Source organism: Oncorhynchus clarkii, chromosome 2 (genome assembly GCF_045791955.1).
Source record: "Oncorhynchus clarkii lewisi isolate Uvic-CL-2024 chromosome 2, UVic_Ocla_1.0, whole genome shotgun sequence".
Lineage (NCBI taxonomy): Eukaryota > Metazoa > Chordata > Actinopteri > Salmoniformes > Salmonidae > Oncorhynchus > Oncorhynchus clarkii.
In genome coordinates this window covers 77376580-77403978 of record NC_092148.1, presented here as the reverse complement: position 1 = coordinate 77403978, position 27399 = coordinate 77376580, and the positions used below count along the sequence as shown (strand labels likewise).

Genomic DNA, 27399 nt, shown 5'->3' with positions numbered 1-27399 from the left:
CTTCAATATATCCACATCATTTTCCATCCTCATGTTGCCATCTATTTTGTGAAATGCACCAGTCCCTCCTGCAGCAAAGCACCCCCACAACATGATGCTGCCACCCCCGTGCTTCATGGTTCGGATGGTGTTCTTCGGCTTGCAAGCTTCCTCCTTTTTCCTCCAAACATAACGATGGTCATTATGGTCAAACAGTTCTATTTTTGTTTCCTCGGACCAGGGGACATTTCTCCAAAAAGTACAATCTTTGCCCCCATGTGCAGTTGCAAACTGTAGTCTGGCTGTTTTTATGGCGGTTTTGGAGCAGTGGCTTCTTCCTTGCTGAGCGGCCTTTCAGGTTATGTCAAAATAGGACTTGTTTTACTGTGGATATAGATACTTTTGTATCCGTTACCTACAGCATCTTCACATGGTCCTTTGCTGTTTTTCTGGGATTGATTTGCACTTTTCGCACCAAAATACATTAATCTCTAGGAAACCGAACGTGTCTCCTTCTTGAGCGGTATGACAGCTGCGTGGTCCCATGATGTTTATACTTGGGTATTATTGTTTGTACAGATGAACGTAGTATCTTCAGGCATTTGGAAATTGCTCCCAAGGATGAACCAGACTTGTGAACCAGAATTTGTTTTCTGAGGTCTTGGCTGATTTATTCTGATTTTCCCATGATGTCAAGCCAAGAGGCACAGAGTTTGAAGGTAGTCCTTGAAATACATCCACAGGTACACCTCCAATTGATTCAAATTTGGTCAATTAGCCTATCAGAAGCTTCATCATTTACTGGATTTTTCCAAGCTGTTTAAAGGCACAGTCAACTTAGTGTATGTAAACTTCTGACCCACTAGAATTGTCATACAGTGAATTATAAGTGAAATAATCTGTCTGTAAACAATTGTTGGAAAAATCACTTGTGTCATGCACAAAGTAGATGTCCTAACCGACTTGCCAAAACTATAGTTTGTTATTAACGAGTTTCAACCACTCCAACCTAAGTGTATGTAAACTTCCGACTTCAACTGTATACCAGAAGATGTGCCAGGCCCGCCACATCTGCTGACTCATGCAGCTGTAACGCATAGAATTCATTGGCTTGTACGCAAAGTCATGTCACTGATGCGTTGTGAAACAGTGTTGTTTGATGGAGACATTGTATGTATAGTTTTTTTTGGCCTTTTCCCCCAGCATCGTCCCAGCCAAGTCCTCCACAATTGTATGGGGCTTGCCTGTCCTAGCCACTCGGTAGCTCACCATATAATACGCTTCTAGCGTAACGCTCATTCCTTCGACGATAAACGTGGATCCGACCATCACCTCTGGTGTGAGAAAACTGCAACTTGTCAGTGAATAGCACTTTTTGCCAGTCGTGTCTGGTCCAGTGACGGTGGGTTTGTGCCCATAGGCAACGTTGTTGCCGGTGATGTCTGGTGAAGACCCTTCCTTACAACAGGCCTACAAGCCCTCAGTCCAGCCTCTCTCAGCCTATTGCGTACAGTCTGAGCACTGATGGAGTGATTGTGCGTTCCTGGTGTAACTCGGGCAGTTGTTGTTGCCATCCTGTACCTGTTCCGCAGGTGTGATGATCGGATGTACCGATTCTGTGCCAGTGTTGTTACACGTGGTCTGCCACTGCGAGGACGATCAGCTGTCCATCCTGTCTCCCTGTAGCGCTGTCTTAGACGTCTCGCAGTACGGACATACGGACATTGCAATTTATTGCCCTGCAGTCCTCATGCCTCCTTGCAGCATGCCTAAGGTACGTTCACGCAGATGAGCAGTGACCCTGGGCATCTTTCTTTTAGTGTTTTTCAGAGTCGTTAGAAAGGCCTCTTTAGTGTCCTAAGTTTTCATAACTGTGACCTTAATTGCCTACCGTCTGTAAGCTGTTAGTGTCTTAACGACCGTTCCACAGGTGTATGTTCATTAATTGCTTATGGTTCATTGAACAAGCATGGGAAACAGTGTTTAAACCCTTAACAATCAAGATCTATGAAGTTATTTGGATTTTTACGAATTATCTTTGTAAGACAGGGTCCTGAAAAAGGGACATTTATTTTTTTGCTGAGTTTAAGTGAACCCCAAATCAATGTAGTTATCATCATATTTTCACCTCTTCGATGGTCCAACGTCCCCGTCTGTTGTTCGTTCGGTGCTTTCCAGGTAAAGGGGCAGTATCTCTTCGACTGCATCAGATTCACAACTGTCAGTGTCCATGCTAGCTGGGCTAACAACAAAGGTAGGATTACTTTTGCTAGCATTGGATGTGCTCGTGGAAGCAGAACAACTTGTGCCTTCAACAGGTGCAGGTGTAGTACTGCTGGTAGTAGCAGTACAACCAGTAGAGCTGGTATGTGTCTCTATGGACCCGGGCCTTCCTTTTTTTTAACCATTTATCAATTTTAGAGCAATTTTTTTTTTTTTTTTTTTGTATTTTTTAAAATGTATTATGTCAATCACATTTATATTTGGCGTACCCCCGTTTGGGAATACCTGATCTACACTGATTTAAGTGGATTTAACAAGTGACATAATTAAGAGATCATAGCTTTCACCTGGATTCACCTGGTCAGTCTGTCATGGAAAGAGCAGGTGTTCTTAATGTGTCGTACACTCAGTGTATATCCCTTGTAACAATATTGTAATTACATGATTGGTTATTAAAGATTGTACATACAATGTAACTAAAAGGCTTATACCTAAAGTTGTCCTGTCTCCTAATTGCTCCTGTTTAGACTAGTGTCCGCAAAGGTTGTTACATTGTAACTACATAGTAATTATAAAGGTTATACCCTACTGGGTTTCGAGTTACATTAAGTTGCTTGCTCCTGGGTAGGTACATGACAATTAAGTAGATCCTATGTAACTATATTGTAACTATATTGTTCTAACGTTACACTTGATTTGGTATAACCTTTGAGCCAGGTCATAACATAAAAATAAACACATTGAAAATTACTGGTAGTTAATGACAGGTTGTTCATTGTTATAATTGTTGTTAAAGGTCTAAGCCTATTTATAAACTCTGGTATTACATGTGGATTCAATGGTAGTGGCACCTTGTAGTGAGTGCCACATGTAACAAGGTCAGATTTTGGTTTGAGTTGTTAACATTGTAATTCACAGGTGACTTTCAAACATGTAATCACAAAACAGTTACATAGCGGAACAAGAAAATGTGTAATAACAACAAGATACACATGTGGAATAACACATTCCATGTTCCAATTGTGTAATAACTGATTTTGCAACAACACGATAACCATGTAATTATATAGTAAAGCCTATGTAACTCCTGCATTGTGAGTAATAAGGGCAACTTAATGTAAAGTGTTACCAACATTTCTTACCTGTGAATCAGGCTGTGGAGTCGGTGGTTTGACTGGCAAGAGCACAACTTCCCCAACTAACTTCACTGGACTGACACTAGATTGTTCAATGCTGAAGGCGAGCCCCTGACTTTCCGACTTCTTGTCCTCTTCAGGAAACGCTTCACTTATCTCTGACTGGTGTAGAAGAGCCTCAGCCTCGGCGTCAGAGGGAATGTCTTCTGTAATAATATAGACAATAAGTATATCTTAGAACTCGATAATGTACACTACTGTTCAAATGTTTGGGGTCACGTCCAAATGTCCTTGTTTTTGAAGAAAAAGCTATTTTTTTTGTCCATTAAAATAACAGCAAATTGATCAGAAATACAGTGGCAGCTTCATTAAATAGTACCCGCAAAACACCAGTCTCAACGTCCACAGTGAAGAGGCCGACTCCGGCATGCAGGCCTTCGAGGCAGAGTTGCAAAGAAAAAGCCATATCTCAGACTGGCCAAATAAAATAAAAGATTAAGATGGGCAAAAGAACACAGACACTGGACAGAGGAACTCTGACTAGAAGGCCAGCATCCCGGAGTCGCCTCTTCATTGGACGTTGAGACTGATGTTTTGCTGGTACTATTTAATGAAGCTGCCAGTTGAGGACTTATGAGGCATCTGTTTCTCAAACTAGACACTCTAATGTACTTGTCCTCTTCCTCAGTGGTGCACCGGGGCCTCCCACTCCTCTTTCTATTCTGGTTAGAGCCCGTTTGTGCTGTTCTGTGAAGGGAGTAGTACACAGCATTGTATGAGATCTTCAGCTTCTTGGCAATTTCTCGCATGGAATAGCCTTCATTTCTCAGAACAAGAATAGACTGACGAGTTTCAGGAGAAAGGTCTTTGTTTCTGGCCATTTTTAGCCTGTAATCAAACCAACAAATGCTGATGCTCCAAATTCTCAACTAATCTAAAGGAGGCCAGTTTTATTGCTAATTTAATCAGCACAACAGTTTTCAGCTGTGCTAACATAATTGCAAAAAAGGTTTTCTAATGATCAATTAGCCTTTTAAAATGATAAACTTGGATTAGCTAACACAACATGACATTGGAACACAGGAGTGATGGTTGCTGATAATGGGCCTCTGTACGCCTATGTAGATATTCCATTAAAAAAATCTGCTGTTTTCAGCTACAATAGTCATTTACAACATTAACAATGTCTACACTGTATTTCTGATCAATTTGATGTTATTTTAAATGGACAAAATGTTTGCTTTTCTTTAAAAAACAAGGACATTTCTTAGTGACCCCAAACGTTTGAATGGTAGTGTAATTCACCATATTTGGTTGTGAGTGGAAGTGCCAACCAGATGCTTCAAATTTATACATCCGGTGAAATATCTGGCTAATTGTTTTATCTGTAGTGAGAGGTGAGAGGTAAGTGTGATGTAACTTCCTGGTGAACTCACTTATACCAGAGATCTGCATATAATGATGAGATGCTCATGTCTCTGCCATAACAATGTACTAACGAGTACATCTTTGAACCCGATAATGTACCTCACCAGTCTAACCCTTGCTGTCATCATAGCTCATAAATTACATTTGTTCATACACATTCTGTGAAACCTCACTCTAGTATTAAATTAATAATTAGAAAACTAAACAGTAGATATGTTGAAAAAGTTGGTTGCATACCCTGATCCATCTCGGTGCCCGGCTCAAAATCATGGCTGCCAACTTCTACTTCCGGGTCCTCATCCTCACAGGTCTCTGAGGGCAAAGGAGAGCGAGGAAACAGTTAAACAGGGTACCAACTGAGCTTTTAGTTAGTTAGTTCAACTAGGGCTGTGGCGGTCATTACATTTTGTAATTGACCGTTAATTAACATAAACACATTTAGCATAGCCTACAAGCCCCTGATGCAGAACTTTGGAATATCTACATTTCAATAAATGTTAAATAAATCCATGTAATATAGCCTACACTATCACAATAAATCTATTATTTTTTGAGAGGTCTAAAGAAACATGATATGAAGAAACTATTTCAGAAGAACAGAATAGCATACTCTGCGTTGTACTTACAGTGGGGCAAAAAAGTATTTAGTCAGCCACCAATTATGCAAGTTCTCCCACTTAAAAATATGAGAGAGGCCTGTAACTTTCATCATAGGTACACTTCAACTATGACAGACAAAATGAGAAAAAAAAATCCAGAAAATCACATTGTAGGATTGTTAATGAATTTATTTGCAAATTATGGTGGAAAATAAGTATTTGGTCAATAACAAAAGTTTCTCAATACTTTGTTATATACCCTTTGTTGGAAATGACAGAGGTCAAATGTTTTCTGTAAGTCTTCACAAGGTTTTCACACACTGTTGCTGGTATTTTGGCCCATTCCTCCATGCAGATCTCCTCTAGAGCAGTGATGTTTTGGGGCTGTTGCTGGGCAACACAGACTTTCAACTCCCTCCAAAGATTTTCTATGGGGTTGAGATCTGGAGACTGGCTAGGCCACTCCAGGACCTTGAAATGCTTCTTACGAAGCCACTCCTTCGTTGCCCGGGCGGTGTGTTTGGGATCATTGTCATGCTGAAAGACCCAGCCATGTTTCATCTTCAATGCCCTTGCTGATGGAAGGAGGTTTTCACTCAAAATCTCACGATACATGGCCGCATTCTTTCCTTTACACGGATCAGTCGTCCTGGTCCCTTTGCAGAAAAACAGCCCCAAAGCATGATGTTTCCACCCCCATGCTTCACAGTAGGCATGGTGTTCTTTGGATGCAACTCAGCATTCTTTGTCCTCCAAACACGACAAGTTGAGTTTTTACCAAAAATATTTTGGTTTCATCTGACCATATGACATTCCCCCAATCTTCTTCTGGATCATCCAAATGCTCTCTAGCAAACTTCAGTCGGGCCTGGACATGTACTGGCTTAAGCAGGGGGACACGTCTGGCACTGCAGGATTTGAGTCCCTAGCGGCGTAGTGTGTTACTGGCGGTAGGCTTTGTTACTTTGGTCCCAGCTCTCTGTAGGTCATTCACTAGGTTCTGGGATTTTTGCTCACCGTTCTTGTGATCATTTTGACACCACGGGGTGAGATCTTGCGTGGAGCCCCAGATCGAGGGAGATTATCAGTGGTCTTGTATGTCTTCCATTTCCTAATAATTGCTCCCACAGTTGATTTCTTCAAACCAAGCTGCTTACCTATTGCAGATTCAGTCTTCCCAGCCTGGTGCAGGTCTACAATTTTGTTTCTGGTGTCCTTTGACAGCTCTTTGGTCTTGACTGTTTGAGGTTGTGGACAGGTGTCTTTTGTACTGATAACAAGTTCAAACAGGTGCCATTAATACAGGTAACGAGGAGCCTCAAAGAATAAGTTACAGGTCTGTGAGAGCCAGAAATCTTGCTTGTTTGTAGGTGTCCAAATACTTATTTTCCACCATAATTTGCAAATACATTTATTAAAAATCCTACAATGTGATTGTCTGGATTCTTTTCTCATTTTGTCTGTCATAGTTAAAGTGTACCTATGATCAAAATGACATGCCTCTCATCTTTTTAAGTGGGAGAACTTGCACAATTGGTGGCTGACTAAATACTTTTTTGCCCCACTGTATGTTAGTTAGGTCCTGATCTGGCTATGCCATATTGCTGTGGGCTACACTAGTTAATTTAGCAGACAAGATTTGGTTAGAATTCCGTGGCATTATTTTATAATATTAAGAATACAATTGAACATACTGTAGCTGAATAAAATAGAAAGGATATTTTCTCCAAACGATTTGAGGACGCACATGCGGCTGTTCTGTGTTGAGCGGTTAACAAAGAAACAGGTGCTCTTATATGCTTAATTATTTATATTATTTATATTTAATTATTTATGTTTTTTTTATGAGTTATTTATGTAACTTTAGTTGTGATACAAATTTTGGGCTGTATGATTTGATTTTTAATACATTCTAGGCTACATGATGTGACTAATGATGATTTGAAAAAAGTTGCATGAAAGCCATGAGCTCAGCTTTGTTTTTCGCACAGGCTGTACACACTGTAGTCTCTCATTCACAAATTTGACAAGCACTTGATAATCCCTCGAATTTCCCAGCTGCAAAAAATAAAATCCCCTAAAAAAAAAATCCATGCCTTTAGCGGCCAGTTGCCGTTGTGCCACTTCCTCCCGCTGCGTGCCGAAGCACCTTTCACTCACATGGCTTTCAGTCACGTGATCGGGTCTTTCTCACAGGCTATAAGTGAAGACGGACACATCGGGGACGTAACCTTGTGTGTCCTTATCCAATTCCAAGGCGCATTTTGAAGATATTGGAAGTACAGTCCACCTTTACTTTTCGTCAGCCAACAAGATGAGTAGGCCTAACGAACAGCAAAAGCACTAGCCTATGTCAATCTACTATCCCCCATAGTAGAAAGGTTGACCTATTCTATTCTGTGCAAGAAATAAATATTCCAAACAGTCAGATAGATTCCAAATTAATACAACCACTAGCATGAAAAAACCTGTTTGACACAATGAGCTTGACGCAACAGATGAGAACGTTTAACCTGTTGAGTGTAGGGGGCAGGATTTTGATGTTTGGATGAAAAACGTACCCAAATGAAACTGCCTATTTCTCAGGCCCAGAATCTAGAATATGCATATAATTGACAGATTAGGATAGAAAATACTCTAAAGTTTCTAAAACTGTCAAAATATTGTCGGTGAGTATAACAGAACTGATATTGCAGGCGAAAACCTGAGGAAAATCCAACCCGGAAGTGCTGTTTTTCCTGAAAGCTCTCTTGCCTGCCTTCATTCCATTGCCTGCCTTTGCTCCATTTAAAGGGATATCAACCAGATTCCTTTCCTATGGCTTCCCCATGGTGTGAACAGTCTTTAGACATAGTTTCAGGCCTCTTATTTTGAAAAATGAGCAAGAAAGATCACATCGCGTAATTGTATGGCTGGGTGCCAGCAGTGTCTTGCATGTGCAACAGCTTGGAGCAGACATTTTCTCTCTCTCTCCTATTGAAGAGCGCTACAGTCCCGGTTGAAATATTATCGATTATATATTGTAAAAACAACCTGAGGATTGATTATAAAAAAACTTTGACATGTTTCTACGAACTTTACGGATACTATTTAGAACTTCCGTCTGCCTGGTCGTGACCGCACGAGCCTGTGGTTTTCTGAACATAACGCGCCAACCAAATGGAGGTATTTTGGATATAAAAATAATCTTTATGGAACAAAAGGAACATTTATTGTGTAACTGGGAGTCTTGTGAGTGCAAACATCTGAAGATCATCAAAGGTAAGCGATTCATTTTATTCATTATTATTTTATTCGGCTTTCGCCAAAAAGCTTTTTAGAAATCTGACATGCCAGGTGGATTAACAACAAGCTAAGCTGTGTTTTGCTATATTGCACTTGTGATTTCATGAAATGTAAATATTTTTAGTAATTTAATTTGAATTTGGCGCTCTGCAATTCAGCGGATGTTGACGAAAATGATCCCGGTAACGGGATGGGTGCATCAAGAAGTTAACCTAAAATGTTGATAAACTATTAGGCTGTCACATTATAGGCACAGCAATGTGCATATGGCAGTAGGCTATAATCAAATGTTCCATTAGCAGGAAAACACCATTCTCAAAAGTGACCACAAATACGATTATGCACGATTATTATAAAAGGTAAAATTAATTTTATGGTGAAAATGATCTTCCCCAAACTTGAAACTCAAGCTCTGCGTATGTATGCCAGTTAGGCTCTACACCGCTTGTAAAGCAGATTAATGTGCTTGATTTTAAGAGGTTATTTGACCACTTTAGTTGTGATACAAACCTTAACAAAAAACACAAGCCTATGGGCTAGGCTACATGCAGCATGCGCTGTTTGTCTTAAGCTGGGCATCATTCACAAATGATAGACTAATATTGTCACCCATCAAGACCATTCTTGATTTAATCTGGTCTTTACATATAGTAAATAATATGTGTGTGAAAATTGGACCATTATCATGCACCTGTCTCGAAACAGGGGCAGCGGGAAAAAAATACATGTCATCTATCCACTTAAATAGCGAATGGAGGATGCTTTTCCTGTGGTTCATTTTCATGCCAGCCAGGTAGGCTATACTCCTGTTGTAAAGATAAGCAATGTACTTAATATTTTCTTAACATTAGGAAAGTTGAGAAATAAATGTAGTAGGCCTAGCCTATAGAAAGCGGATGGGATACTCCTCTTTTTAAGAGGCCATCACTCTGTTTTCTCACACAATTGCATAGCCGTTAGAAATGTTGCGCAACATGAGCGTTGAAGTGAAGTGTTTGATTAGATTTTCGATACATTTGCATTGATGTCAGATTGATTAGAGGGACATAATAGTGCGGGGGTACCAGGCAGTTAACAAGTTTGGTAGGTTATTAATGACCATCAGCAGCATCAGAGCTTGGAGAAGCCTAATTACCATGAGTACGGTCACATGGAATTTGACTGCCATCAAGACTCGTGACCGCCGGTGTGGCAGTAATACGGTCACCGTACCAGCCCTAGGTTCAACCAAAGAGAGCTGTCTAAGACTCCCTCAAAGCTGTCTAATCTGAACCCTCTGAACCCTCTAATCTGAACCCTCTGACCTCAGGGCAGGCAAGAAACGAAAGGTTAAACAAACACTTAAGAAAAAGACCTTTGGGCGAATATGAAGCATGGAGACAGGAATGAGAAAAGCATTTGACTAGGCCTAGGAGAAGTCAATTTCTGGGACAATTATAAAAATACATGTGTGGTAAGATGTTCATAGACACGTCATAACATTTACATATATTTGCACACAACAGGCTTTGCAGATAAACAAAGAAAAAGAAGAGCATATATTACCATGACATGATTGGTAGTTAGAGACAGACATGCACTGATCCATTACTGAAAATGCAAACAGAGGACGCTTGCATCAAGAAATTGCAAATCCACAAGGTGTTAACGGCATCCATGTTGAAGTGGAAAAGCAAAAGTATCCCTCCTGTCCAAATGGTCCTTGTGAGATCCATATACTATACAGTATGTTACAAGTTTGTATGTTTTTTTGTGTGTTTGTCAAGAACGAAACCACCCCAAAAGCTTGAAAAAGGAGTCAACCCACCTCAGAAACATGCCACTGTTAATATCAGAGGAAAGAGGAACCCCCCCCATAACTTATCTCCTTCTACTCCGATACTTTATAGTGTGATCTGACGTACAGGGAGGTGAGGTTGGGTGGTGAGAAAAACTGGTAAAGTGTTGGTCTCTTGCGATGTATAGTTCCAGCATGCATGCTTGTGAGTGTGTGTCTGTGTGTGCTGCCATGCTATAAGGAAGGTAGAGTAGAATAGAGCTGCAAAGCCAAGGTATAGGGATCATCATATATAATGATCACATATATCGCTCTGCACTACCTCCAGACACCGACTCCAACCAGACTCGCACAGCCTCATGACGGGCGGATGTGTTGGCAGGGGCTACATTTAAAACAAACATGGTTGGGACAGGATATTAACAGAACGGACACATGGGAAATAAATAACAGAACAAAGCCAAACCAAATGAACAGACAGAATAAACAAAAGGGATAAATAAAGGAAGGAACCCGGGGTGTGATTGGTGACCTTTGATCAGACCAAGTGAAACCTGTGTCTCTCTGTCCATCGGTCACAACCCCAGACTCCTTAACGTCAACACTGAGACACAACATAAATGCTCAAAAAAAGAAAGCAGGACAATCAAAACCACAGATAATTATAGACAAGAGGTTGGTTAGTGTGGAAGGGTTGGTCCTCCTGGCCCAGACACACACAGCAGTAGCCAGTCTGATGAGAGACACTGGTCCCCAACCGGGAGACCCACAGTCAGGGAGCAAAGGGGCTGGCCTGGGAAGTGTACCCAGGGATTAGCTCCTCTGGGCTTGGTTACCTGTGGAGGAGGGCTGGGAGGCTGAGGCAGGAGGCCCCTCCAACAGCACGGAGACTCCTCTGATATTCTTAATGACTGTAGGATCCACAGGCTGCGGCACTTGCTGGATCTGCAGGTATCTGGCTGTATGGAGGTGTAGGGGGTGGACCGTATATGGTTGGTGTGTGTGGATTTGAGATCCATATTGTATGAAGTGTAAGAGAGTCGTTGAGCAATGGGAGTAGGAACACCAAGGGAAACAGACAGGACAGAACGGGAAACAAGAGGGATAAGAGAGAGAAGGTATAGAGGTGATTTTAGACCAGTAGGAGACAGTACGGTTGAAATATGATATACCACAGGAAGGAGATGGAGGCTGCATGCAATAGTGTCCTGGAACAACAGTAGCAGCTTTACAGTAAAATATTATAAATCAGAAAGACAAAGTCTCTACCATGGTAAAACTGTTGACTGACTAAAAAAGGAACACTGTACATGTTCTTAGTAGAAGTGGATTATTACAAAAACAAAGTTGCAAGAAAACAATTTAATAGGAAGAACGTTAAGGGGTAGAATAAAACAGGTAGAGATATTTCAGCATGAGAATGTAAAACAGAGAATTAAAAATAACCGTCCTTCTCAGTCAAAATTCCACAATTCAAACATAACCATGCCAACCCAACACTGCAGGAGAAAGCCTGGTAAAAAGAAACAAATCCAACACAAGAGTTAATGAATGAGAATGTCCCTTCACTCGTCATTAAGTGTGCAAACCCCATCAGCAGGCAGTGGTGCTACCTTTAAATGTACCTGTATTCTCTTCATCTTTGAGGTTCTCCAGCCATACGCCTGACTGGAGCTCCCTCTCCCACGGGCAGTACTCCCCCTCTGCCAGTAGGGGGAGACATGCCCCACAACAGACAGACAGACAGGCAGACAGGGAGAGGGGGGAGGAGACACAGAGAAGATGAGGAAAACAATGACTTCACAGTGACAGGTGAAAGAGGAATACTTTTCTTTAAAAAACAGATTTAGTGAGATAAGAGGACCAATAGTCAGAGTTAAGATGAAGACAGAATGTTCACATACAAATGAGGAAGACATCATAGGGAAAACACTGACACCAGTTTACTGTAGAACCCACTGACTGAGTGACTAGACAGGTCTGCTACATTCCAAATCGCACATATCATAATTTTTTATTTTTTTATTTCATGACAGAATATCAGCACTCCAAACAGGACATCTGAAAACTGAACCTGTAGATAACGACATATAGTAGACACACTTTGTAAACTTTAAATTGTCACGTAATAAAAAATAAAAAACTATTTTACCATCACTCGATTCCTCCTCATCGTCCTCCTCTTCATCTTCCTCCTCCTCCACCTTTAGGTCTCTAACAATTTGAGCCCTGTCCTCTCCCCCGGCCCCTGGGTCGCTGTCGGTTTTCAGCTTAGCATGGATCTCCACAGCCTCTTTCCAGGGTACCCCTCCCAGGTCTGAGGGGCTGGGGGGCTCCTGCTGCTCCTCCTCCTCCTCATGGTCCTCATCCTCCTGGTCCTCCTCCTCCATGTCAGACTCAGAGCTGCTGTAGGAGTGCAAGAGAGGCAGATGTTAAAGCAAGCAGGGAAGGAGAGGATATATACACACACACCAACACTTACTGGCACCGTATATATCCAATACTTTACAAGCACTGACCATAACATGCCAGCATGCAATATTAAATTATAATTTAAGCATCAGCCACAGTTTGTGTGCATTACAATACAAATCGGAGGGCATGTTGTCCGGTCCTCTGGCAGTCTCTATGGGGTGCCACAGGGTTCAATTCTCGGGCCGACTCTTCTCTCTGTATATATCAATGATGTTGCTCTTGCTGCGGGCGATTCGCTGATCCACCTCTACGCAGACGACACCATTCTGTATACTTCTGGCCCTTCCTTGGACACTGTGCTATCTAACCTAACCAAACAAGCTTCAATGCCATACAACACTCCTTCCGTGGCCTCCAACTGCTCTTAAACGCTAGTAAAACCAAATGCATGCTTTTAAACCGTTCGCTGCCTGCACCCGCACGACCGACTAGCATCACCACCCTGGATGGTTCCGACCTAGAATAGGTGTCTGGCTAGACTGTAAACTCTCCTTCCAGACTCATATCAAACATCTCCAATCCAAAATCAAATCTAGAGTCGGCTTTCTATTCCGCAACAAAGCCTCCTTCACTCACGCCGCCAAACTTACCCTAGTAAAACTGACTATCCTACCGATCCTCGACTTCGGCGATGTCATCTACAAAATAGCTTCCAGTACTCTACTCAGCAAACTGGATGCAGTTTATCACAGTGCCCTCCGTTTTGTTACTAAAGCACCTTATACCACCCACCACTGCAACCTGTATGCTCTAGTCGGCTGGTCCTCGCTACATATTCGTCGCCAGACCCACTGGCTCCAAGTCATCTACAAGTCCATGCTAGGTAAAGCTCCGCCTTATCTCAGTTCACTGGTCACGATGGCAACACTCACCCGTAGCACGCGCTCCAGCAGGTGTATCTCACTGATCATCCCTAAAGCCAACACCTCATTTGGCCGCCTTTCCTTCCAGTTCTCTGCTGCCTGTGACTGGAACGATTTGCAAAAATCGCTGAAGTTGGAGACTTTTATCACCCTCACCAACTTCAAACATCTGCTATCTGAGCAGCTAACCGATCGCTGCAGCTGTACATAGTCCATCGGTAAATAGCCCACCCAATTGACCTACCTCATCCCCATACTGTTTTTATTTATTTACTTTTATGCTCTTTTGCACACCAATATCTCTACCTGAACATTACCATCTGATCATTTATCACTCCAGTGTTAATCTGCTAAATTGTAATTATTCGCCTACCTCCTCATGCCTTTTGCACACAATGTATATAGACTCTTTTTTTATTTGTTATTGACTTGTTTATTGTTTACTCCATGTGTAACTTTGTGTTGTCTGTTCACACTGCTATGCTTTATCTTGGCCAGGTCGCAGTTGTAAATGAGAAGTTGTTCTCAACTAGCCTACCTGGTTAAATAAAGGTGAAATAAAATAAAACATAGGCCTAAACTGGTGAGATTCAACAGTTGCTCCCACTAGCCATGCCCTCGCAGAGCTGACTGTCCCTCTGTCTTACCTGGATCCCAGCTCTGCGTGTTTGTCCTTGTCCAGCACGCTGCTCAGGTTGTGTTCAGCCAGTGTCTCCTCGGGCACCTCCTCCAGATCTTCCTCCCGCTGTAGAGAGAGACGATAGTTCTCCAGCTCGATGCGCTCCGGCGTGCCCCGCAGACGCTTAGGCAGGCTGGGCTCCTGCAACCCGTTGACCTCTGGGACTGGGGTGGATCGTGGAGGGGCGAGGGCGGACGGTTGTCGGGGAAAGAAAACAAGACAGGCTTTCTAAGAATCAGATGGGTAGCATGATTGAGGAGAGGAGCTGGAGGGATACAGCAGTGTAAGAGCCATGCAAGGTGTAGACACTAGGCAGGCTCGGGAATCATTCAAACTGGGGCTATCCTTATCTCCAAGTGCAGTATACCAGTATACTGTACCTACTGTATAACATTCTAGCAACCACATCTTTCCAGAATCACGTTTCCATCTATGTTTCTTCCATGACTATAGTTGAGCACTAATTTTGTATGAACTGATGTGTGTCATGTTTGAGCCATTGTTATGTTTGTATACACATGTCTTTAGATTCTAGGACAAACAGACAAAACCACACAGTCATTCTAATAATTTATTGCATTCATTGTTTTTCCTACAGTAGCTCACAAATATAATAGATTTATTATAGACACTATAATATATATGTATTATATAACATAAGGCTGGTACTACTTTGCCTTTTCCCATCCTTCCTAGCAAGTCTTAAAACTGACAGTCTAATACAGGGATGGGCAACTAGTGTCCCAAATCAGTACCCTGTTGTAGTAAACATGGTCAATTTACCGACTGGGGGGCCCACATTGACTTTGTTTTCACTTTCACTCAGATATCATATTAATATGGCATTAGTCAGGGCAAAATGCATTGAATTGCAGTAAATTAGCTTAAAAACGGCTAACATTTCTCTCCACCCCATGACAAAATGTGTAGAATTGCAGGATGGATATGGATGTGGGTACGCAGACCTGGATCGCATTCCCTCATGATGAGTTCAGATTTTTTGTGGCTCCAACCCCCATCAAAGTTGCCCATTCCTGGTCTAGTAGAATCAGTCTAAATTTGAGATGAGATCATCCACTTGCATAGGGCACGGCAACACTTAAAAATGTGTTCTTTAAAATTATAAATTTAGCTTAAAATAAGGTGAGAGAAACTTACCAACAGAAAATGTGTTGTAAGCAATGGCCGCATGCAACCCTCACTAAAGCATGGTTTGGTGAGGCAGAGTGTGATATTTCATTTGTTTTCATGCGATGGCGCATGTGGTGACATTTTGTCAGATTAGTGAAACTGAAGAATGCAGAACTCTAGTATCACAGAAGGACATTTAGAAGTCAATAGAGCCTGCATCACAGTCTCATGAGACAATAAATTCATGAGCCAATGAATTCTATTCGACTAACCTCAATTTTAAAGATAGGGATTACCACAGGTTAGCATGTGTTATGAAATGATCAATGTTAGCCATTAATAGAAACTATATAAACAAAATGATGTGGACACCCTTTAAATAAGTGGATTTGGCTATTTGGCTATTTCAGCCACACCCGTTGCTGACAAGTGTATAAAATCGAGCGCATGGCCATGCAATCTCCATAGCCAAACATTGTCAGTAGAATGGCCTTAATGAAGAGCTCAGTGACTTTCAATGTGGCACCGTCATAGGATGTCACCTTTCCTACAAGTCAGTTGGTCAAATTTCTTCCATGCTAGAGCTGCCCCAGTCAACTGTAAGTGCTGTTATTGTGAAGTAGGAATTTCTGGGAGCAATAACGGATGAGCAGCAAAGTGGTAGGCCACAGAAGCTCACAGAACAGGACTGCCGAATGCTGAAGCGCGTAGCGTGTAAAAATCGTCTGTGCTCGGTTGCAACACTACCATGTTCCAAACTGCCTCTGGAAGCAACGTCAGCACAAGAACTGTTCGTTGGGAGCTTCATGAAATGGGTTTCAATGGCCGAGCAGCCGCACACAAGCCCAAGATCACAGCGTTGGCTGGAGTGGTGTAAAGCTCACCGCAATTGGACTCTGAAGCAGAGGAAAAGTGTTCTCTGGACTGATGAATCACGCTTCACCATAATTGTTTTATTTATTTAACCTTTATTTAATTAGGAAAGTCAGTTAAGAACAAATTCTTATTTACAATGATGGCCTACCCCGACCAAACCCTAACAACACTGGGCCAATTGTGCATTGCCCAACTGGCAGTCCGACGTAAGGAAACTATGTTTGGCTGATGCCAGGCAAACCCTACATGCCTGAATGCATAGTGCCAACTGTAAGTTTGGTGGAGGATGAATAATGGTCTGGGGCTGTTTTTCATGCTTCGGGCTAGGCCCATTAGATCCAGTGAAGGGAAATCTTAATGCTACAGCATACAAAGACATTCTAGACGATTCTGTGCTTCTAACTTTGTGGCAACAGTTTGGGGAAGGCCCTTTCCAGTTTCAGCATGACAATGCCCCAGTTCACAAAGCAAGGTCCATACAGAAATGGTTTGTTGAGATCAGTGTGGAAGAACTTGACTGGCCTGAACAGAGCTCTGACCTCAAACCCATCGAACACCTTTAGGATGATTGGAACGCCGACTGCGAGCCAGGCCTAATCGCCCAACATCAGTGCCTGACCTCACTAATGCTTGTGGCTGAATGGAAGCAATTCCCCGCAGCAATGTTCCAACATCAAGTGGAACGCCTTCCCAGAAGAGTAGGGACTAGAGGTCGACCGATTAATCGGAATGGACGATTAATTAGGGCCGATTTCAAGTTGTTGTTTTTTTTACACCTTTATTTAATCGTTATTTAACTAGGCAAGTCAGTTAAGAACACATTCTTATTTTCAATGACGGCCTAGGAACGAGGCAGAATAACAGATTTTTACCTTGTCAGCCTGGGGGATTCAATCTTGCAACCAGTTAACTACGCTAACGCTCTAACCACCTGCCTCACGAGGAGCCAGCCTGTTGCACGAATGCAGTAAGCCAAGGTAAGTTGCTAGCTAGCATTAAACATATCTTATAAAAAACAATCAATCAACGACTGTCGTTGCTCCAATGTGTACCATAAACATCAATGCCTTTCTTAAAATCAATACAAAAGTATATATTTTGAAACCTGCATATTTAGCTAAAAGAAATCCAGGTTAGCAGGTAATATTAACCAAATTGTGTCACTTCTCTTGCGTTCATTGCAGGCAGAGTCAGGGTATATGCAACCGTTTGGGCCGACTGGCTCTTTGCAAACTAATTTGCCAGAATTTTACGTAATTATGACATAACATTGAAGGTTGTGCAATGTAACAGGAATATTTAGACTCATGGATGCCACCAGTTAGATAAAATACGGAACAGAATAAACGTTTTGTTTTCGAGGTGATAGTTTCCGGACTTGACCCAAGGCTCGTATTTATGCGTGTTTATTATACACTGCTCAAAAAACATCCTAGATCTGAATGAATGAAATATTCTTATTAAATACTTTTTTCTTTACATAGTTGAATGTGCTGACAACAAAATCACACAAAAATTATCAATGGAAATCAAATTTATCAACCCATGGAGGTCTGGGTTTGGAGTCACACTCAAAATCAAAGTGGAAAACCACACTACAGGCTGATCCAACTTTGATGTAATGTCCTTAAAACAAGTCAAAATTAGGCTCAGTAGTGTATGACCTCCCTACAATGCCTGGGCATGCTCCTGATGAGGTGGTGGATGGTCTCCTGAGGGAACTCCTCCCAGACCTGGACGAAAGCATTCGCCAACTCCTGGACAGTCTGTGGTGCAACGGAGCGAGACATGATGTCCCAGATGTGCTCAATTGGATTCAGGTCTGGGGAACGGGCGGGCCAGTCCATAGCATCAATGCCTTCCTCTTGCAGGAACTGCTGACACACTCCAGCCACATGAGGTCTAGCATTGTCTTGCAGTAGGAGGAACCCAGGGCCAACCACACCAGCATATGGTCTCACAAGGGGTCTGAGGATCTCATCTCGGTACCTAATGGCAGTCAGGCTACCTCTGGCGAGCACATGGAGGGCTGTGCGACCCCCCAAAGAAATGCCACCCCACACCATGACTGACCCACCGCCAAACCGGTCATGCTGGAGGATGTTGCAGGCAGCAGAACGTTCTCCACGGCGTCTCCAGACTGTCACGTCTGTCACATGTGCTCAATGTGAACCTGCTTTCATCTGTGAAGAGCACAGGGCGCCAGTGGCGAATTTGCCAATCTTGGTGTTCTCTGGCAAATGCCAAACGTCCTGCACGGTGTTGGGCTGTAAGCACAACCCCCACCTGTGGATGTCGGACCCTCATACCACCCTCATGGAGTCTATTTCTGACCGTTTGAGCAGACACATGCACATTTGTGGCCTGCTGGAGGGCTCTGGCAGTGCTCCTCCTTGCACAAAGGCGAGGTAGCGGTCCTGCTGCTGGGTTGTTGCCATCCTACGGCCTCCTCCACGTCTCCTGATGTACTGGCCTGTCTCCTGGTAGCGCCTCCATGCTCTGGACACTACGCTGACAGACACAGCAAACCTTCTTGCCACAGCTCGCATTGATGTGCCATCCTGGATGAGCTGCACTACCTGAGCCACTTGTGTGGGTTGTAGCCAGGAAGCATAGGAACTGAGAAGTGGTCTGTGGTCACCACCTGCAGAATCACTCCTTTATTGGGGGTGTCTTGCTAAATGCCTATAATTTCCACCTGTTGTCTATTCCATTTGCACAACAGCATGTGAAATTTATTGTCCATCAGTGTTGCTTCCTAAGTGGACAGTTTGATTTCACAGAAGTGTGATTGACTTGGAGTTACATTATGTTGTTTAAGTGTTCCCTTTATTTTTTTGAGCAGTGTAGTTAAGTCTATGATTTGATATTTAATAGAGCAGTCTGACTGAGGGGTGGTAGGCAGCAGCAGGCTCGTAATAGTCAAAGGTACATGGTTTAGAGAGAAATAGTTGACGCGTTATAATTCCTGTAATAACTTGCGGCTGAACTTGAAAGGGGTTCCTTCGTTATTTTACCGTTCATGTCTTCCATAGAGAATGTCTTGATCTACTTCAAATAAGGTCTGTGTTTCGTGCTTAAACCACCTCTGCGTTTTGGTACCCGTGTAAATCTCACTAGGATAAGGTAACGTTTGTCAACATATTTTCATAAATCCACTCTACAAAAAAAAAAGATCTTTGCTTATATTTAGCCAATATTGGTCAGAGTTACCTTGTCCTATGGATATCTACACAGTTATAAAATTGGCAAGGTGGTGTAAGCCTACACGAAACACAGACCTTATTTTAAGTGAATCTAAAAATATCCTATGGAATAAATTAATGAAGGAAGCGCTTTTCAGATTTTGCTAGAAGGTGTCATGGGAATTATGACTCGCACTTTGGAAGTCAATTCTTACCATGTCCATTATTAAAATAGGATTTCCTGCATATAGAAATTACAGTTTTTGTTTTCAACATTCATCACAGGTAACTTAAACTCTATTTTTATTCAAACAGTTGAGAGTATTTGTCTACTAAGCGGACTCTTCAGTTTCATTGTCACTTCAGAGCTGTGTGTGTGTTTTACAGATGGCAGAGAAAAGCAGAGCACCAGTGTGGGACTATTACATGGAGTTGGCACCAGGGAAAGCAAGGTGTCTTATTTGTGATAAAGATGTAAGCATGGGGTCAGCAACGGCTAAATCAAAAAATGCCACCAACCTGTGGAATCACCTTAAGAACACCCCCCCAAAAGCCCATAATATGTATTATATTAAGTTAAAATAAAAGTGTTCATTGTTCATTCAGTATTGTTGCAATTGTCATTATTACAATAATGTGTATATATGTACACTTTTTTATTTATTTATGATTATTTATTTATTTCTTAAAGCGGCCGATTAATCGGTATCGGCTTTTTTTGTCCTCCAATAAATCGGTATCGGCGTTGAAAAATCATAATCGGTCGACCTCTAGTGGAGACTATTATAGCAGTAAAGTGGGGACCAACTCCGTATTAAATGTACATGATTTTGGAGTGAGATGTTTGACGAGCAGGTGGCCACATAATCTTGTAGTGTATACATCATGTTTGCGGCCTGCTTCTATCTTATTACCAAGTATAAAAATGTTCTAGTAGTTGTGGGATGAATGCCTTATACTTACCTTAAATCTAATACTAGCCTAGCAGGCCTACAGATTTCTTAATAAAGTAATCTAAGCTACAAACTTCACATTAGATAATTAGCCGTACATTAGATACATCAACCTACACGTTTCATCTGTAGAATCTATAAAGTATATGCAAGATAAATGCAGCATTTAGCAAAACCAGTGTGTGTGTGTTAGAATGCAAAGAGGGATGCAGGAAGACAGACAGGACACCCACTGATGGTAGAGTTAGAGATGAGGGGCAGGGTGACTTTCACAATGGACCAATCACAAGCCCTGTTTCAAGCACTAGCTCTCAGCTTCAGGCTACTCTGATAGGAGGGTGAAAAGGTAAAGCTTTACAAAGAACCAATCACAAGCAGTGATACAGGCATGCTCTACTGAGAAGGTCAAATAGGACAAGGTAAAACTAAGGAAGTCAGAGAGCACTACAGGTTACAATCACAATAGAGTTGGGCCTTCAATTAAAGCACAGGCAGGCAAAAGAGCATACTCAACACATTTGTTGAGTAATAAAACATATTTAATATTATAATTAAATTAATATAAATATTACATTTAATGTACAACTATTAATCAATTCAACAGGTTACTGTTAAATTACTTAATTTGTTAAATGACTAATAACAGTGCGAAAAGGTAAGTAATTACAGTATAATTAGGTCTTAAAAACCCACAGAAGTGAACAGCGAAGGCTCATCATTTTGCCTGACTGTTATTTTAATTTCCCAGCTGAGAGAGATCGAAGATGATGCACCATTCTTTTAAAATGTAGCTGCCAGCGGGGGCTACTATATTGACCAAAAGGGGAGGGAATGCTGCATCTTCAAGAAAAAACCAACACACCACAAGCACAGAATCACAGAAATAACATCAATAGGACAGCAAGCTATACGAAAGAGGAATAGAGGACGCTAGCTAACATTCACTCAGAGTCATTAGTTGTGAAGTAAAGCCACAGAGGTCATATAAGGGAGGGGGATACAGTATGTTCTATGGGTACTGTAGTACATCATGCTACAGGTCATGCTAGGAGATTGAGCAAGGCGTTGAGGGTGAAACAGCAGAAGAGGTAGATACAGTAGGTATACAGAAGCTGAGAGTTGAGGGAGTTTAGCTCCACCTGGTGGTAGGTCCAGGACAGGGTGCAGCGGAGGGTGCGCAGGGGCCCCTCCCCCAACCATCGAGCCCGGGCCAGTGAGGCCAGGCGGGGCAGTGGCCCCACAGCTAGAGGTGAGGAAAGTGGGCTAGTGGGGGTACCTGAGGTCTGGCGCTCAGCGGGAGACAGGGATGCCATCTCCCCCCTCCCGGGGGAGTCCACGGTGACCATGACGGGCAAGGACGCCTGGTTGTCCTGAAGACAGGGGTGGAGGGGGTCAATACACACCCTACACTTCCTGATTGTCCGACATGACAGATCCAGTGTGTGTGTGGGGTGGGGAGAGAGGATGGGTCAGTAGTACCTTTGTATTGAGCAGAGCAGAGGTCGGTGCTGGCCTCTTCCTCTGAGCCTGACCAGACAAGCGGTAACAGTAGTGCGGCTTGCAGTAAAACTTCCCTGCAGGAGACAAAAACAGAGAAATATCAAATCAGCGCAAAACAAAACACCTTTCCAGATCAGCCTGCATTCCCCTCATCTGGCTGTTGTATAATCTTTAGTACGGTGAAAGCATCTGTGTGTATTAGACTATGCTGTTCATAGATAGACACTATTATTGTCCTCCTTCCCTCCCTAAGTTCCCAGTGGGCATTCTGGAGTCTGCTCTACCAGTGGGATGACTGGGATCACAAACTAAACAGGGAGAAACAGCCACTCCCTCATTGCTAACAATCTTCTACTTGTTCAATGAGCACAACAGAGACCTTAACACCCATAGAGAAAAGGGAATGACATCACAAGACTGGAGCAGGCTCTATGAGGATAATGCAGGACAATCTGATAACTCTTACTGTAACCACAAGGACAAGGCTTGGTATAATTGACCATGCTAACAGTACATGTATGTCTACCTATGAGTAGGCCAACATTTCAGTCAGCATTTTCTACAGTATCATATAATTCTCAAATGATCCCTGCTGGTCATCTATAAATGTTTGAACATCTTGAAGAACAATCTGGCCTTAATGGTCATGTACTTTTATAATCTCCACCTGGCACAGCCAGCAGAGGACTGGCAACCCTTCAGAGCCTGGTTCCTCTCCAGGGTTCTTCTTAGGTTCCTGCCCTTCTAGGGAGTTTTTCCTAGCCACAGTGCTTCTACATATGAATAGATTGCTGTTTGGGGTTTAAGGCTGGGTTTCTGTACAGCACTTTGTATCATCTGCTGATGTAAAAAGGGATTTCTAAATACATGTGATATATCTGATTGTGTGTCAGTAATGTCTGTGCCCTGTTTGAATTTTGTCAAGACAAAACAAAGTGACTGTCATTCAGTGGGGTGTTCTTGTTCACATGCAGTGAACAATGAGAGCCGGAATTCTTACTGGTTGGTAGGTGACCAAATAATTATGTCATGCAATAAAATGCAAATTAATTACTTTAAAAAAATCATACAATGTGATTTTCTGGATTTTTGTTTTAGATTCCATCTCTCACAGTTGACGTGTACCTATGATAAAAATTGCAGACCTATACATGCTTTGTAAGTAGGAAAACCTGCAAAAGTGGAGTGTATCAAAAACTTGTTCTCCCCACTGTATCAACAGCGTATGCAAGCTAGATCTGTTCACATGTAACAAACAGATCTGGGACCAGATTACATTTGTATTGACTGAAAAGTACACTACATTATGATCATTGCGAGTGGTCTAAAGACGCATCTAGGGAGCACGTACCATCCTCCACATCGAAGGCGTAGGATGACAATCTAAGCGTCGTTCCGCAGTAGTCACACTTGAAGCAGCTACGGTGGAAGAACTTGCCCTCGGCACTCAGCCGCTCCATCACGTACACACGCTTCCGGCAGAAGAAGCACACATCACTGCCCCCGATGTTCTGGGGAAACTCCTTCCTCAGGGAACCCTGTAGAGGAAGAGGGGGAAAGGAGATTAGATCAGGGGCAGGGGAGAGGTGCAGAGCGATGGAGAGAGAGGGTAGGTATTTCCATGGAGCCCCAGCTTTACAACTTAGTGGGAAAATCAAACTGATAGAGAATAATGGGATCAACTGTTCCATTGATGTCAAACCATTCACAACCTAGTAGGTCATAACATGGGCCACTAAAACAAAAGAAGTTTGCATTGTCAGAAACACCTGAGATTATAGCACATTTTGGATACCACAACAAACACAAGGTCAAAATGTTCCACATACACACACAGAACACTGGTCACAGAGTTAGTTTCTAAGAAACACACAATTACAAATCGTTCTCTAGAACTAGCAGGAAGTCCTAGTTACACTCATTATCCCCAAACACCACAGCTGAATTCGCAAGCTGGAGTCACTTCACTCTTGGGTCTACAACATGCCTAGTGCCCTACGACACCATTAGCTCTTACCAATTCCACCAATTCCCTCTCGTCAAGTAAGGGCTTGGGTTCCTCCTGAGGTTGAAGCTGATTGGCTATCTGATCAGCCAATAAGCTTACTCCCCCTGTGTACATCTTTAAATATCTCTATCGAGGGCAGAGAAAGAAAGAAAGGACGGTAGGATGAGAGAAAGAGACATGGAGGAAAAATAAATACATGCAAAGAATGCAAAGGAATGTGATAGGTAAGGCACTAAAGAGCACTGGAAAATAACTGATATCATGAGAGGGAAATGAAGCCATGTTTGGTTGATCAAGCGTGTAGATGTGTCGGCTCACCAATCCAATGAACTGCTTTGAATTAGTGTTTTCAAATATGTGCAAACCTGCATAGAACTCTTGAACCCTCATTTACACTAATAAAGCCATGAGACACACCACCACATGCAGTGTCTGACAGAAAGGGTGCTTGGAGTTTAACCATTACAACACCAGTGATGTCTACACACCATTACTTTAATGAGGAGCAACAGCTGTTGACTAGTATGCATTCCTGTATGCATTGTCCACATGCTTGTTAGGACACACATTGGAAATCAGTTCAATCACATATCAGAGGACAGGCAGTGAGTTATTTGGCCCATCTCCCAGAGGCAATGAGTGTGTTAGAGTCAGCCCCACTGCAGATCTCCTCAGGAGGGAGAGGGTACCTGTCGGAGCGTTTCAGGGGAGGAGAGGGGGCTCTCTGGGCTATGGCTGCGTGACAGGTGCCACTGTTCTATAAAGAAACGTGAGCGCTTTCTCTTAGGCTCCAGGGGAAAGAAAGAAATGAGAGGACAATTAAGGCAGGAGGACTTGGCATGAGAACAAAGAGAATAGGCAAAGATGCAAGACAAGCTGATATGGAAAACCCCTGGCTGGGTCATATTCTAATTCTACATAACACGAATGACAGATACTGAGTAAACAATAGGATTAATGGCAGTGTTTTATTTATAGTTTTATTACTCGATCTGACATTAATGACATCTTGTAAAGTAACTAAGGAGATCAGAGATCAGGTCAGTTCTTTGGGTAAAGTCCTCAACTTTGAACCCAGGCCAAGGCTATTGAGTGGTGTGTATCACCTGTGGCTTTGTCGGCTTGCTTTGAAACTGTGAGGCAAGCTGCTCAGCCCTCTCCTGTATACTAAGGCTATGTAACAGCATTTGGTCATCAGAGCGCAGAAGCTCTAGCTCCTGCAGAAGAACACATTATTAGATTACAAAGAACAGAATAGGACTGGTAAGGAAGAATTTAGCCAATGCGCAAAGCATCCCATGCTCCACACAACATCCAAATTATTTAACATTTATTTATCCAGGAAAGACCATTGAGGTTAGAAACCTCTTTTGCGAGAGCAACCTGATTGATTGTGATAGAGGTTTTAGCCTTGTGTGCTAGGTTATTTGTGCTTGCTTTAGTTGTTTAAGTGATTTTTATGTGACAGGTTCATCTGACAGGTTCATCATATGCATACTAACAACGGTGCCCTGACTGCTGTGCCTTGACATAACTGATCCACTATTAGCAGAGGTCACTACTCATTTATGGTGTACTTGTAAATGCTGCATTGTTGCAAAGCCAATTTCTATTTGCCATGCAGTAGAAACACAATAGAAAAACAGGGGCAAATTCAGCTTTGGTCAGCTATTGAGGTTACTGGTTAACAGGGTGGTTACTAGTAGCCTAGCAGTTAAGAGCGTTGGACCAGTAACCAAAAGGTTTCTGGTTCGAATCCTTGAGATGACTAGGTTAAAACATTGGTTGATGTCCCCTTGAACAAGACACTTAACCCTAATTGCTCCTGTAAGTTTCTCTGGATAAGAGTGTCTGCTAAATGACTCAAACATAAAATGTAGCAGTCGGAGGAGAAAGGTTATAATGCAGCTGTCCTTGATGGCAGTAGGTATATCTTATATAATTTAAAATCGAATCAATCTATCAAAATCAATCTAGTGAGTTTTCCAAGGAGCAGAGATGAGGTAATGTGTTAATGTAGTTCTCCCCAGAGAGGAGGGGCTACCTGTCTGAGCGTTTCAGGGGAGGAAAGAGGGCTACCTGTCTGAGCGATTCAGGGGAGGAGAGGGGGCTCTCTGGGCTCTGGCTGTGAGACCGGTGCCACTGTTCTATAAAGAAACGTGAGGGCTTTTTCTTAGGCTCCAGGGGAAGGAGAGGACAGATAAATAATGTAGGACAGTTCAGAAAAGGCAACAGGACTGAGATTGATGACAATGAGGAATTCGCTCTTAGCTAGAGTACAGTAGTAAACCAACACCAAAGACACTCAAACTATTTTTAAAAATGAATAAATCCACAAGGCCCATCACTTACAGATAATGAATTGACTGATTATATACGGCTCTGTTTTTTCACACAACATGCCATGGTGTTCACCTTTGGTTTCTCAGGTTTACCCTTAAACTTAGCGACTAATCTCGCAGACCTCTCCTGAATGCTAGGGATGTGAATAGGCTCTGGCTCGTCAAGCTGCGCGGGTTTCCATTTCTGCAGATTAAACGAAGGTAAGCATTGTGTGTGTTTACAGTCTGTGTGGCCCAAAACATGATAACACTGGTTTGATGCAGTTAGCTGGTATGGTTGGCTTGAGAATTTAAGACAGGCTATGAAATAACAGACCTCTATTGACAACCCACTCTTTCAGGGGGAGTTGGGATATTTAGAAAAAACGAATTTCAAATTCACACATGTATATTAATACACACTTGTACATGTGTCAAATAGGACAAATATAAGCACCCACCAAATTATTATTTACAAATTGCACACATATCATATAATACTGTATGAGTCAGCATGCAAGCACTGCTATGGCGATAGAGATCAAACAATAGTGCCCAAACTAAACATATGAGACTAGCCTTGAAATACTGTATACTTTCATACTGTAAGTCATCTGCTTACACTTTGTTGATTGTTTCAATCATATTCTGATCACAACAATCCCTTCCATCCCACACAAGCCGTGGAGCCACCCAGTCACACACACTATGCCTGTGTTGTTAGTTCCCTGAGGGTTAGCACTGACCACAGGCCCATTCAACCATGGTTACCCTGTGTGTCAGAAGGGTCTGGTCCTGGGTGGTGACTTCCTCCTCCATCACAATGCTGAAGGACACCCAGACACTTCAAAACTGACAGCTAGGGCCATGTTTCTCCGCTCATAAACAAACCACAGCATGCCATGTACAGCATCAGATCTTTCACTGCAGAAAGTATGGCAACAAGGCCTACCTACACGCTGGTCAGCCACAACACAAGAA

At 42.5% G+C, this 27399-nt stretch overlaps 1 protein-coding gene across 11 annotated transcripts in view; it reads right to left on the bottom strand.

Annotated features, from left to right (window-relative positions):
• Positions 1-27399, bottom strand: part of LOC139374107 (protein-methionine sulfoxide oxidase mical3a-like) — a 112885-nt gene that overhangs the window by 25172 nt on the left and 60314 nt on the right. For 2 of the 11 annotated variants that reach the window (XM_071115129.1, XM_071115138.1), the window contains exons 19-29: positions 26513-26623; positions 25204-25314; positions 24787-24885; positions 24107-24223; positions 23441-23627; positions 22069-22163; positions 21866-21959; positions 14413-14608; positions 12580-12833; positions 5004-5078; positions 3345-3544 (exon numbers count right to left, since the gene is read on the bottom strand). In XM_071115129.1, coding sequence (XP_070971230.1) covers positions 3345-3544; positions 5004-5078; positions 12580-12833; positions 14413-14608; positions 21866-21959; positions 22069-22163; positions 23441-23627; positions 24107-24223; positions 24787-24885; positions 25204-25314; positions 26513-26623 — 1539 coding nt within the window. Of the gene's footprint in view, positions 1-3344; positions 3545-5003; positions 5079-10749; positions 10813-11263; positions 11387-12052; positions 12131-12579; positions 12834-14412; positions 14609-21865; positions 21960-22068; positions 22164-23440; positions 23628-24106; positions 24224-24786; positions 24886-25203; positions 25315-26512; positions 26624-27399 lie in introns of all 11 variants that reach the window. The other 9 variants (XM_071115146.1, XM_071115154.1, XM_071115161.1 and 6 more) reach the window with 6 other exon arrangements.